The 14526-nt window shown below is 44.3% G+C and overlaps 1 protein-coding gene across 1 annotated transcript; it reads left to right on the plus strand.

The window, feature by feature from the left end:
- The first annotated feature begins 285 nt into the window (after positions 1–285).
- Positions 286–11504, plus strand: afg3l2 (AFG3-like AAA ATPase 2). The gene is made up of 17 exons (XM_080836096.1): positions 286–494; positions 1174–1276; positions 1416–1484; positions 1599–1756; positions 1939–2091; positions 2253–2327; positions 2481–2605; positions 2978–3257; positions 3411–3548; positions 4784–4937; positions 5117–5224; positions 5816–5941; positions 7014–7124; positions 7322–7437; positions 7722–7922; positions 8299–8493; positions 9547–11504. Exons 1-17 carry the CDS (start codon positions 393–395, stop codon positions 9787–9789), a joined length of 2457 nt encoding a protein of 818 aa, XP_080692222.1. The 5' UTR covers positions 286–392; the 3' UTR covers positions 9790–11504.
- The last annotated feature ends 3022 nt before the right edge of the window (positions 11505–14526 follow it).

A 14526-nucleotide genomic window follows, 5' to 3' on the forward strand; every position in this document is an offset into this window, starting at 1 on the left:
TAGTAGACTTTTTGAGGAAAGAGAGGGTTCCTGTCTAGTCTTGTCCAGTTTTTGTTTATTTATTTAACCATCTTCGACAGCACAAACTCACCCGTTTGTGACATGAGAGAATATAAATGATATAGTGTAGATATAGATCAGTAGGCCAACCATAATAATAAAAAGATCTGTTCACACTACATGCAAATACTGGGCTGTCAATATACTATCAGCAGTAGCAGCAGCAGCAGCATCATAACCGGAAATACTGTCATGTTCAGGCTGTGACGTCGTCGTCTAGTGATGGCGAAGAGTGGTGCGAAGGGAAATTGTGTCCAAAACTTATCTTCCGTACAAATAAGAGCTCTGCTTTATTTTCTGTTTTAGTATTGACTCATTTGAAGAGGGTCGTGATGGCCCATCGATACCTCTACTTGTCAAGAGGTTGTAGGAACCTTTCAAAGACTATATTGCCTCCAAACGTCAGATCAACAAACTATGTAACGTTACGACTGGTAGGTGCAAACGAAGCGTATGAAACTGACATGAAAGTATAAGTCTCTATTGCCATTTTAAGCCAAATATGCATCTCGGTAAGTTATAGTGCCAGTACAGTTACAACTTAAATGTGTATGTAGTGGTAAAATAGGATAATCCCCTTGTAACCTGATTGTCATGAGTTTACAAGCTAGCCAGCTAGTTCCAGTAACGTAATGCTTTGCTTACCTAAAGAGGCCTTGGAATGACATTGCGTTAAGTAACGTTTGCGTTCTTCATTGCTTCCAGCTAGCGTGTTATTAAACTGTGAGTTGGTGTTGGTGTTGGTGTAGTGGGTGGACAACATGGGTTATTTTAAACATAATGCGCTGTTTGAGCACTTTTTATGCGCCATGGTCATATCTTGCTGCTAGCCCTTCTTTTGCTCAAACAGAGAATCGCGCGACCTAGCGTTTTGTACACATGGGTTTACACGTGATTTTAGGGGAGTTGCTTCTGTAGATATTTGTTGTCAATAACCAATTTAACATCTGATAAAAAGCAATTAACTAAATGTATTTAAATTGGTCGATGACAAAGTGAGTTCGCTTAACATAGTAGACACACCCTCTAAACGCTATGCATGGTATTTGTTGCTGACATGTTTTTCGGTGTGCTTCTTCTCTCATGAAATGTGTTGATCTTATCTCATGGAAGGTCTCAAGCCAAGCTGAAGCTCAAACCTCTACTGTTGAAAGAGGATCCCTGCTGTTACGTGTGTTAGGTGCCTATAGAAGACTGTGCTCTAAGCCTCCAAAGGGTATGTATTTTAGGTACTAATCTCTGTGCTAGGGTTGAATACTCTTTGTTTATTGATATTGAAGGTCTATACACAGCACAATGTTTTGTGGACCATCGCTCTTCTGTTAACAAGAGATGTGTCTCTGAATATCTTGTAGGATTTGAGAAATACTTCCCTAATAAGACAACTCCAAAACACAGTGAACCGAAAGCAGCCGAGGCCAAAGGCAAGAGTTAACTTTTTCTCAGTTCTGTGGGCAGAAGTCTGTTTTGTCTTTTTTAATTACCCTACCCCCATCATCCCCCCGATCCTTAAAAAGTTATTAATTGCGTCATTGCAGAGGCAAAGCCAAGTGAAGGTAGCAGGTCCAGCGGTGGCGGTGGCGGTGGCGGTGGCAGCGGCGGTGGCAGTGGTGGCAAGGGTGGCGGTTCCTCGGGTGGAGGAGGAAGGAGAGGGGAAAGGAGGGACGAGAGTTTCTGGTTCAGTCGTCTCCAGAAGGTGAGATTGTGGACAGATGTCTGTGTACTTTTCTCGTCTTGCAATGCTGGTCATCTAGCCTATATACCCTATACCCATATATCCATATACCCTCTGTTATTTACCTGCTAATGTTGTAGAGTCCACAGACAGGCACCACTGACAGGTAAGCATGGCTTTGCTGACTTTCTTGGTGTGTTCAGGGTGATATACCATGGGATGACAAAGAGTTCCGGGCCTATTTCCTGAGTGGAGTTGCTTTTTGGACCGCTATCACCTATTACTTCTTTTTCCGAGATGGCGGAAGAGAAGTCACCTGGAAAGACTTTATCAACCTGTATCTCTTCAAAGGCGTTGTAAGTTTTATATTAATAAAAAGAAAATCTGGTAGTTAACTTACTGTGGTAGCTAGTCTTTTGACAAGTTAGTCTTTTCTGTAGCTGTTTTTAAATTAGAATATATATGTATGTGTGAGAGAGTAACTTCTGAACTAATTTGAAGTGTAATCTTTCATCAGGTTGACAGGTTAGAGGTTGTGAACAAGCGGTATGTGAAAGTAGTATTTGCTCAAGGAAAGAACCCAGTTGATGGAGTGAGTATATTTACTAATCAAAATTCATGTGGTTATACCTACAGATTTCTCCTAAAGTGTTCTCAGTTTCGGATTACGCCTTTATTATAATAACAGGAGGTCTGTCCTTTTTCTGTATTCTGACTCTCTCTACTCTTTCTTTTATTTCTACAGCAATATGTTTGGTTCAACATTGGCAGTGTGGACACATTTGAGCGAAACCTGGAGAGCATCCAGCTTGAGATGGGCATTGAAGGGGAGAACAGGCTCCCAGTGGTCTACTCCAATGAGAGTGATGGGTAAGGTTGGCATAGACATGGCATAGTTGAAAAGCTATAAAGGCTTAATACAGTTGAGGAAGTGGCAGCCATGAGTGCTCCTCATTCATAACTTTGCACAGCTAAAATTTCGAAAAGTCTAAGGGATCTGTACACATTATGTTGGCCTTCCTTCCATCAGCCTTTATCAGATGACATTGATCATTGTCAAAGTCAAAGTAGCCTTATTGTCAATTACTTCACATGTCAAGACATACAAAGTAATCGAAAGAACGTTTCCCACTCTCCCCACAGTAAAACATATAAAGTGCACAGGCACAACAGATAAACATTTCCTAGTACTAAGTAGTGTCAGATGACATTGATCATTGTCTACTTCCTGTCCTCCCCCAGGTCTTTCCTCCTCAGCATGCTGCCCACAGTGCTGATCATCGGCTTCTTGCTCTTCATGCTCCGCCGCGGGCCCGCGGGGGCTGGTGGTAGGCCAGGCAAGGGGGGCATGGGTGGCCTTTTCAGCGTGGGTGAGACCACTGCTAAGGTGCTACGTGATGAGATCGATATAAAGTTCAAGGATGTGGCTGGCTGTGAGGAGGCCAAGTTGGAGATCATGGAGTTCGTCAACTTCCTCAAGAACCCTAAGCAGTACAAGGACCTAGGAGCTAAGATTCCTAAGGTACGTAGATGATTGTTCTTCATTTAAGACGGCATGGTTCTTGAGGAATCACCTCTGTGTAGAAAGTGAAATATCAGCTTAACTTCCTCTTTGTCCATTTAGAGGAATAGGCTTTCTTTTCATTCGTGATCTAACCCTCTTCTTCATTGATAGGGTGCAATTTTGACTGGTCCTCCCGGAACTGGAAAGACCCTGTTGGCTAAGGCCACTGCAGGTGAAGCCAATGTGCCCTTCATCACCGTCAATGGCTCTGAGTTCCTGGAGATGTTTGTGGGCGTGGGTCCAGCCAGGGTGAGTAATCTGTGCCCTAGTGCTCATTGATGGTCTGCACAGATAGCCAAATGTACGAAGCACTTAGATTGGACCCCACCTCATCTGTCCGCCTGCCAAGGGCAAGGAGGCTTATACAATTACAATTACAAAATAGTAATGCCTATGACATGACATGGTTCATTAGAGAACTTTATTCTATTTGCCTTATTATCATGCTGTTTGAGAGTTGAGTGTCTACATCATGGTGATGTACAGTGCCTTGCATGTGTATTCACCCCCTAGGATGTTTTACCCTTTTATTGCTTTTCAAAATCAATCATTGTAAATATAAGTTTTTTGACAAAAAGATTACAAAAAAGCCCTCTTCAATGTCGAAGTGAAGTTATTGAAGTTTAACGACACCTGTGTCTGGAAGGTCAATTCACTGGTCAGTATTAAGTAATCTGTATTCCTGGCTACTGTTACACCATGAAGACAAAAGATCACTCCGATCAACTCAGAAAAAGGTCAGGGGAAGGATACAAAAAAAAACATGTCCAAGGCACTACACATCCCCTGGAATTCTATTAAATCCTAGCCTGACGATGTCATACTCATAATTCTAGTCAGAATATGAGTCTGATACTGCTCCATTGAGCTGTGATTATGGGGCGTGTTTCATCGAACCAGGGAAAAAAAATGCCTCTTCGCTCAATTGGATACCTAGAACCAATCAGAGCAATGTAGTATGACCATCTGATACATTAAACTATTACCGGAGCCCGTAGGAAGGACGGCAAAAACATCTTTTCGATCAACAAATGCCTTGAATGCATTTCTCTGTTCCTCTTTCGAAATAAATGCGCTGTCAATAGTATCTGTGAGATATGCATGCTCACGTTATACTTATTAGCAGCGAGGCTAGCTAGCTACTATGTGTTTCAATGGATTTTTGGTCTAAGCGTTAGCAATAACCTAACAATAATGGTCTACAGCTTCAGTTAAGACCTACAATACTCTGCAACATTCGTGCTGCACATACACAACTAACTGAGTCAATATAGACATAAAAAAGTTGTGTAGATAGCTTAATTCACATAAAACATTTCCCACTAACAGGCTCCCGAGACGCTGCCATCTTGGTACAATTTCTAATCTACCGTCAAGCTTTGGTTGATCATCTGTCCATCATCGTATAAAGCCCGCCCTTACAATTTGATTTGCTTCATATCTTTACTTCATTCAACCTTGAACTTCTTCCTGTCATTGCTCAGGTGCGGGACCTCTTTGTGCTGGCGCGTAAGAATGCCCCTTGCATCCTCTTCATAGACGAGATCGATGCAGTGGGGAGGAAGCGAGGTCGTGGGAACTTTGGAGGGCAGAGTGAGCAGGAGAACACCCTCAATCAGTTACTGGTGGAAATGGACGGTGCGTAGCCTGCACCACACTTACACCTTGCATTGTAAGATTCCCTTTGTCTTTGCTATCATGATCCGAATCCATCAAACTATTATAGAAGACTACAGGACTTCCATGGAAGCTTGGCTTGCTTGGGATTGGGATGTTAAAAGTGGTTTGTTGGAGTTTTTTTGCTGATTTTCTTCTAGGGTTTAACCCAGCGACTAATGTAGTTGTCCTGGCCGGCACCAACAGACCAGACATCTTGGACCCAGCACTAATGCGGCCTGGTCGCTTTGACAGACAGATATACATAGGTATGGACTTGGTGGTTTATCAGCTTTGTATCATTTTCTGGAAGAACTGCCTTTTCCCATTACTGAATAACCAAATCATTTCACTGTTATGCTAATAGGAGAGGATGTATTGTCAAATTTGATTAGGGCAATTACCAAATCACATCAGCTTGGCTTTTATTATGTTGTATTTTAGATTTTTTATACCGAAACCAGAAAGCAGTCTTGAAGGCTATGAATAGGAGAAAGACTACAGTAGTCATGTTTAATGCATTCTATTTTCTATCGTTTGATATGGGTCATCAGTGGAGTGGTTAACATTACTAGCATAATGCTAATGACATGAGAGCAGAGTGTTGATTTGAACTGAACCTTGTTCAACTTCCATAGTATATCGTGATGCTCATCAACGTCAGTTTAATGTATCCTAGGAACATTTCAGGCATTCTGACCAAAGAAAGCAGTAAGATTCTTTAGGATTTTAAGATAGGGGCGAGATGAAAAAATGTGTACTTCACGTCACTTAGCAACGAGATAGAACTCTGTTTAAACTACTACAATTATTATGGTCAGTATGATCCCTGCCTTATGGTCATCTTGCTTGTTATTCAGGTCCTCCAGATATCAAAGGCAGAGCCTCCATATTCAAAGTGCATCTGAGGCCCCTCAAGCTGGATGAAGCGATGGATAAAGACGACCTGGCCAGAAAAATGGCTGCTCTTACTCCTGGCTTCTCAGGTGACAAGCGATCGCTGATTTAACATAAATATGCATACATGTGATAGGTTGAGGTTGCAGATCTTCGGCAGGAGCTGCTTTCAAAATGGTATCATTGTCTACAAACACATCGAATAGTTATATGTGAAGAGATGAGGTTACTTTAGATAGATATTTAGAAATTGTTGTTTAGTTATTCAGTCTGTAAAACTATAGTTCATAGCTTCCATGGACTGTAAAGTGTGAAGTTTGGCCACGTTAGTTGTTGGCTGACATGAGCTACAAGCTGTTTTGTTTAACGTTACAATTTTATTGACAATCATGTTAAGCAGCTGGGTGCTGATCTCGGTACAAAGATAAAAGATTGTTTTGGTGCATTAATGTAAAAGAACAATCCCGGTAGCAATCAGATTTCGACATTGACGCGGGTAAAAAGGTTACTTGTCTTGGTAATTATGACCATGGCCATGTTCCAGCTAAAGCTATCAAACAACAAATTGCATTTAGATTGGTAGGCGTAAATACCTGTCCAGAAGAAAGCAGGCAACTTCGGCATGACCCTGAAAACATTTGTCCCTCGTCAGCAATTCCAACACCAGTGTTTATCCTTGTTTCCTCTTGCCTCCATGATTTAGCTTTGCTTCGTGGTTTTGCTTCTTTGACAACGAGAATACCCTCTCCCTTGTTTTTTCTTGTGCTTAATAATATTCATTAAAAATGAAGCTGCCACTTCAATGTAAAAATGCTAAAGGCCCTCTCTAGAGGCAGTATTGTCTGTTCTGGGCTACTATAGAAACATGGTGGCGCAACATGAAGGCCTCCGCAGATGACCTGCTTCTATGTAGATATGAAGGCCTCATTCTAACCTAATGAAACTGTTCCTAGTTACAGGTGAATATACATACACTAATAAAAACCTAATTATAAATAGTATACTCCATTTCTGCTAATAAGTCCTACACACTACCTTTAAGGTCTATGATGTACGACAGGTGTGGATTGGACTCTGTTCCTTGTAGTTAGAAGGGCATATAACTACCCTATCCATGTGTTGAATGTCATTTCTGTTCCCTTCTGTGCTGTTGTATGGCAGGAGCTGACATTGCCAACGTGTGCAATGAGGCAGCGCTGATTGCAGCTCGCCACCTCGCCGACTCCATTAACCAGAAGCACTTTGAGCAGGCCATTGAACGGGTGATTGGAGGTGAGCCGTGATGTCGCTCTTGCATGTTGGAATCTGTCAGTTATTCTGCTGATTTTTTTTTTTCACCCAGCTTGCTAAGCACCGGGCTGTTAACCCTCGCCTGTGCCCTTGTCATTTGTCTCTGTGTGTGCCTGTGTGTGTGTGTGTGTGTGTGTGTGTGTGTGTGTGTGTGTGTGTGTGTGTGTGTGTGTGGTCAGGTCTGGAGAAGAAGACCCAGGTGCTCCAGCCGGAGGAGAAGAAGACGGTGGCGTACCACGAGGCAGGACATGCTGTGGCTGGCTGGTACCTGGAGAATGCCGACCCCCTTATCAAGGTGAGCCACGCCCGGCTCTGTGGCACTGGGTGACATACAGGAAAGATTTGCGATCCCTCCTCTGTGAAGGCAGCATGTAATGAGTAATGAAGGCAGAAAAAAAATGTCAGCGTGTCCAAATTTGTACAAATCTGGTATTAATATTAATAAATGTGATAAGATGATAAGCGTACACTCATGGTGTACATTACTTGTTGTGATTGTGCTTGGTTTATTATTGATAATTGGTTATGTAGTGTGAGGCCATGTGCTTCACTCAGTAATTTTGCGCCCCATGTCATCAGGTGTCCATAATCCCGCGTGGGAAGGGGCTGGGCTATGCGCAGTACCTGCCCAGGGAGCAGTACCTGTACACCAAGGAGCAACTGATGGACAGGATGTGCATGACGCTAGGGGGACGAGTCTCAGAGGAGATCTTCTTCGGCCGCATCACCACTGGGGCCCAGGATGACCTCAAGAAGGTCACACAGAGTGCCTACGCTCAGGTAATCAACTGTCACATTTGTGCTGTGTTATCTGTGTCTCTGTGTCGTCGATTCCATTCCAACCTGGGGGCAATCTCTATTCCGTGCTTTCAGTACTGATCTAGCAAAAAAAAAATTGGTCATAATTTGTCTTGCAAATGTAAAGGATAAATATCTATGACGTTTGCTTGTAACATGTATTTTTGCATTCACCCTGTGTAAAACATAAAGGTTAATGTTAAGGGTAAATGTTTTTGACGTTTGTGCGTCACATGTATTTTGGCATTCACCCTGTGTGAAACATTAATGTTAAGGGTAAATGTTTTTGACGTTTGCGCGCCACATGTATTTTAGCATTTTCACCCTGTGGTGAAACCAAACTGTCATGCCTCCACAGATAGTGCATTACGGCATGAATGAGAAGGTGGGCCAGGTGTCCTTCGACTTGCCCCGGCAGGGAGAGATGGTGCTGGAGAAGCCCTACAGCGAGGCCACGGCCCGCCTCATCGACACGGAGGTGCGCTGCCTCATCAGTGACGCATACGTGCGCACCAAGGAGCTCCTGATGGAGAAGAAGGCCGAAGTGGAGAAGGTACGGAGTAGACCTATGGTCGCTATCGCTAACCTGTTTCAAACCGCTCCATCATCAGCAATTATCCGTACTAGTGCAGTGCCCGTAGGAATTATGCATTCTGTAGTGTAAGCAGACGTAGGTGTAGCTGTTGGTTAGTGTAATAGCAAGACATATTTGCACTCCACATAGGTAGGCTACAGGTTACACTGAAGTGTTATTGTGATGCATGTTTCCTTTTCATTAAGAAATGTTTTAATGTTAGCCTTTTTGGAGATATACCAACAAATAAAGTTTGAGATTATGTAGTGGATGCAGTTGAATATAGATGTCAACGTTGCTGTCTAAACTATAAACTAATTTACAGCGAGATTTGCGCTGACTGGAGATGGCGTTACTATCCCCCACCCGAATTCAGTGCACAGTGCACGTTCGATGCACGTCAATAGGCTAGCTAATTTCACAGCAATTAACGTGAACAGGTTAAATTTACAGATGAGCAGGCCTACTCCAGACGTCGAAGTGTGTGTTCATCGAAGTGTGTGATCCTCATGAATAGCCTACACACTATAGGACATTTTACGCCTCCTGTATCATATCCATATCCTCCTGTATCATATCTGTATCATATCCAACGCTATTCTGAACTTTGAGTGAAGGCAGGATAGTTTAATAACGCTACGCGTTTGATTGTGACGTCACTACCCATAGTGCCGGCGCGACGGGAGACGATAACCCATTGTTTCCTACGGGAAACGGTAAAATACAAATATCTCGAAAACCATAATTTCAAAAATCTTCAAAATCAAGGATGCACAGGTTCATGACATGCGTAAGCTACATGCGAAATATCATGACTAACCTCACTACCGTCAGGGAGATACGCCCTAGACAGACAGACAGACAGACAGACACACAGAGATTCCTGGATTTATAGATAGATTACCTGTAACAAAAAATAGTTGCTTGTAGCAAAAGGTTTGCAGTAGTAGGGCATTATTGTGATTCACTCTATGCTAGAGAGTATTCCTTGACACAAGAGCTAAAGTGGCCTGTACTGCTCCTCACCACTAGGTGGCGCTCCTTCTCTTGGAGAAAGAGGTCCTGGACAAAAACGACATGGTGCAGCTGCTGGGGCCGCGGCCGTTCTCCGAGAAGTCCACCTACGAGGATTTCGTGGAGGGCACGGGCAGCGTGGATGAGGACACGTCCCTCCCCGAGGGCCTCAAGGACTGGAACAAGGAGCGCGGTGGTGACAAGGAGGAGACCACCGAAGAGCAGGTGGCACGCCAGATCACCGGTGGCATGCCCTTCTAGAAGCCTCCCTCCTCAGGTGGGAGCGCTGTGGAGGACAGGGCAGGGGTCTTGAGCTCGTGGCTGTAAAGAGAGACCTGGGGTGGTGTCTGAGTGGGTTGGATGCAGGATGTAGGGCCCATCAGCCTGCTTGGGTAGATGACCCTCACGAACAGGGAGTGGCTTGTGGGGAAGGCACACTTGCGGAGGAGAGCCCCTCTATATCTTTTTTCAGTAATCATCGCAGAGACACAGGGAGGGGAAGCATTGGCTGCCCTGAAAAGGTGTGGCTGAGCCCTGCCTATGGCTTTGGATGGATGGATGCAGAAGCAAGCAATAGTAGAGGTGTGTATTTTTTTGTTTTGTTGTTGTTGTTGCTGCTATAGTGCACTCCGTAGTTCCAAACAAGCCATTGAAGAAATATCTCAATACATTGATCTCACTCAGAGCTTCTGTGATCTGCACCTGCTGTTTGAATACTTCTCAGACTATTGATGGTGCATAGACTGAACTTTTTTTTTGGAACAGATTGGAAATATCACTCTCGTGATCAGCTGAAGCAAGATAAGCACTTCAACACATTTTTCGACAGAGAATGTACCTAAGCAATCAGTCTATCAACATGCAGATGATAAATAATATATATATATATATCGTTTATTGGTTACCACCGATAAATGTTGCTTCTGTGAAGTGGCTGCAAAGTTTAATGTTGTGCGGGGCTTAAGTCAGTTGGTGAAAGGAGAATACATAACTTGCAGTCTCTATCTCTCGGTGATGTGGTTAAAACACTCACATAGCATTTTGAGTAGCGCTTTGCATGCATGTGCATCCACACACACACACACATCCACATCCATAGACAGCCAATAGGCTTCACCACCAGGGGAAAGCAAGCACTTCACATAACAGCGGAGCCTGTCAAAGTGAAAGTGAAAGGATGCAAGCCCAGTAGTGAATTACACAAGCTTGTCACTTTGCTGGGTGGTTTCACCTCTTAACCTGAGTTCTCCTTTTCACTAAATTTTACATGCATGATTATAGATATTAGCCATCAGGCTATGCACCAGCGGCTCTAGAAATACCCCTTTTTGATGGATTGATCGTTGCCCTTTTATATCGATCAGTTCTTAATATGTATTTAACATCGGTCCACAGTCAGCAATCCAAGACAAAGTAGAAAAGCAATAGAATTGGTCCAACTTACAAGCCAAGTGTGCTGTTTTACCATTGACAGTTAAGGCGCTAGATATCCGTGACTGGACTGGATTATCACCAGGCTGCCTCTAAAGCAGCTGCAACAATAGTGCTTAGTAAATTAATGTTTGAGGTGCTTTCCTCTCATAACATTTGAGTCTAATCTTATTTTTACTCATATTCACCTGCAGTTGGTAGGGACACGTGAATTGCATTGTGTGCGCAGTAAATATATTAATTCATTGACAGGGAGAGTTTCAGGATAAATAGTGTGACGTCAGGAATGCCAAAGCTGGACAGATCCACTATGTATTTTTCCATCCAGTGGATAGTGATAATTAGTGACAGGAGCTTGTGTTGTTGTGAGAGTTCATTATTGTTCATCAAAGCTACACGAATTACTCATTTTTTCCCTTCCGTTCTTTCAAGCCAGTCTTTGAAGATGATTTCTGTAAAATAATGTCTAAATGTGTATTTTGTTCAACTGTGGAAAAATATGATCTGATGTGTTTAAAAAGATGAATAAATGTATTTAAAATGTATTTTTAGCTGACAACCTGACTTAAAGTTTGACATGACTTACTCTCACAAACACACTTACAATGTTTTCCAGCTGCTTTTGAGACCAGAGAGTTTTAGTCCACCAGAGGGCGATAATGATTCACAGCTCCTCATATTGTTTCATGGGATTTGGGCGTATACTTATTTTAAAACTAGATTTAACTGCCAGAAGAAGTCACACAATATTACCACTGATCACAAAGCTTACCGGGACATTTTTTTTTAACAATCAAAAGTCATGGAATTTGAGGCAGAAATTATGGAGTATGAGTACGGAGTGTGAGGTTTAGACTATGAGTATGGAGTATGACCAAGAAAACAAATACTCATGTATGACACTGCATACAAAAACTGCCCAGTGATGTCACACGCAGTCATAGAAAACCCACTTCATGCTTAATCATGGTGAACCTGAGGGGTCAGCATCCCCCAGGTCTGATGATGATGATGATGATGACGAAGAAGATGATGATGATGGTGGTGTCTGGCCCAGCTCAGCCCCAGCCTCAGCCTCAGGCCCAGGCTCACCTAGAGGCCCCGGACGTGTGAATCAGTGGCCCTTCCGCCAGGCTGCTCTCCCCTGCCGGGAGACGCATTTAGCGGCCATGACACACGACTAAGAGAGGGTTTCCTGATCCCATCCTCCGCCGACCACCTCCTCTGAGTCAGCGGTGAGCGTAACACAAAATGGAGCCTCTGCTTCGCGCTGCTCTCCCTCCACACTCTGACATCATCACTCACGCTGGCCTGCCATCTGCTCCCTGGCGAAGGTGCGACACATGAGGCAGCGTTAGTAATAGATGACTTAAAAACCACGTCTACTATGTGTGTGTGTGTGTGTGTGTGTGTGTGTGTGTGTGGGGGGGGGGGGGGGTACTATTTATATGTCTATATTTAAATCATGTAGATTACCAAGTGATATAAATTGGATTGTGTCTGTTAGGTTTTATGCTGGCTTTCATGATAAGTACCTGCTGTTAACTTCTGTCAGTTGAACCAGTATTACTGGTGGGTTTTTATTTGTATTACCTAAAAGCGGAGTTAAGTTTATTACCTAGAGGAGGACTTAAATTAATTTTGATATCTAGAAGAGGAATTCATTTTATTATCAAGATGAGGAATTCATTTTGATATCTAGAGGAGGAATTCACCCTCAGGGGTGGGCTGAATACACAATACAGCGGTCTCTTAAAAACATTAGTCAACTTTGGGATCTTTCCATGCACTCCAGGTGGTCAGTTTGACGTATGTGTGTCTCCCACACTTCCTGGGGCTTCCCCCCACTCGTGTGAGCAGCTGTGTGAGTGTGTTTGTGTGTGTGTGTGTGTGTGTCTGTGTCTGTGTCTGTGTGTCTGTGTGTGAGTGTGTGTGTCTGTGTGTTTGTGTGTGAGTTTGTCTGTGTGTGAGTGTGTGGCTGTGTGTCTATGTGAGTGTGTGGCTGTGGCTGTGTGAGTGTGTGTGTGTGTGTGTGTGTGTTTCTGTGTTTCTGTGTGTGTGTGTGTGTCACCTGTCTGATTTATACACTTGTGCTGCTTGGACTCTAATGAAGGTAGAGGCGGACGCATGTGCGACAGGTGGGCTCACAGCCCGACTCACAGCAGCTCGGGGTGGGGTGGGGTGGGGTGGGGTGGGTGGGGGACTTAAGACGTCCACTCAGTCAGGTGGAAGGTGGTGCTGTGTTACATCATCAATGTGCGTCACTACATCAGCCAATCGCTGTTACGTAAGCCTCCAGGGTCCTGGAGAGAAGCAGGAGATCTCTTTTTTTCCTGTTGATGAAACAGGTGGAGAAGGGAGAAGGAAAAGACCAGGGAGGGAGAACCGGGGCATGAGCTCAGGAGATCCACAGAGGTGCGGGAGAGGAGCGAGCGGTGGCCGGCCCCAGGCCCGGGTGTCTGGGTCTCTGGGAGAGATATTAACTGCATGTACTAGAGAGTGGCAGGTGGGAGGACGGAACAGACTAATTATGAGGTGAGTCACCAGTGACATGGCGGGAGATGAAAAGCTCTCCGTCTGTAGGAAAAAAGGTAGATTGAGATCAGGGGATGGAGATGGAGAGAGAGGTGGGAGGGGAGGGGGAGGGGCACGAATGGGGAAAGCGAGAATTAGTCAGAGTCGGGGAGCGAAGGCAATGATGAAAGCGTTGCGTTCGAGGACGGGGAATGATGTGAGCAGGCCGAGCAAGGGATCCCGCCTACTCTCTACACACTCCGTGGCGGACTGAGTCACTGCGAGAGCGCGAAACGGGAGAGGTGGTGGAAGAGGGAAGTCTCCCTGCCAAAAAAACCCTCGCGCCCACCTCTACACTGCAGCCAGGTTTTTCCATCCTCGCATTAAAACTCAACAAGTCTACAGTTGCCATGTGTTGGAGAGGCTAAGGAATGTGTTTAGATTTCTGTGGGTATGAGGAGGAGCTTAAGGTAAAACACTGCAAAGTGGCCGGCAGTCATTTGTGTAGCTGCCAATTGTATAATTTATCTCTCTAAGTGAAGAGTTCAAATTGAGAGTAAACACATCGTATACACACCTATTAGCAGATCTCTTTTCCTCCATTCACACATAAATCCTTAAAGGCCGGCTCTTAGGGGCCCCCCATATCAGCTGTAAACCTGACTGGGAAAATGAGCAGCTTAACAGGAGGAAATGGGGGTGATGCAGCAGTCGTGGCTCGTGACGAGAGAGGAACTGACCACTCGTCTCAGCTCTTACTCATTTCCCCTGCCTCCGTGTGTGTCGGCCCCGGATCGTGGAGGTAGCTCCGTCAGAACAGCACTTTGCAGTGGGACGTGTGAAAGGGCTGTCTTATGACTGATGCCTTATACATAAAACAACACCAGCAGACTCACAACATACACACACACACAGTCCCAGCCTCTGCACAAACATGTGGCAGCTAAGAATAGGAGCCCAAGTGGTGAGGATGATGATCTAATTTGTCTAATGTGTTATGCAGACAAGATGTCAGACAAGTTCCTGGGGCAAGACTTGACTAAGAGCTGAGTA

The sequence above is a fragment of the Sprattus sprattus genome, assembly GCF_963457725.1.
Source record: "Sprattus sprattus genome assembly, chromosome: 4".
In the NCBI taxonomy this organism is placed as follows: domain Eukaryota; kingdom Metazoa; phylum Chordata; class Actinopteri; order Clupeiformes; family Clupeidae; genus Sprattus; species Sprattus sprattus.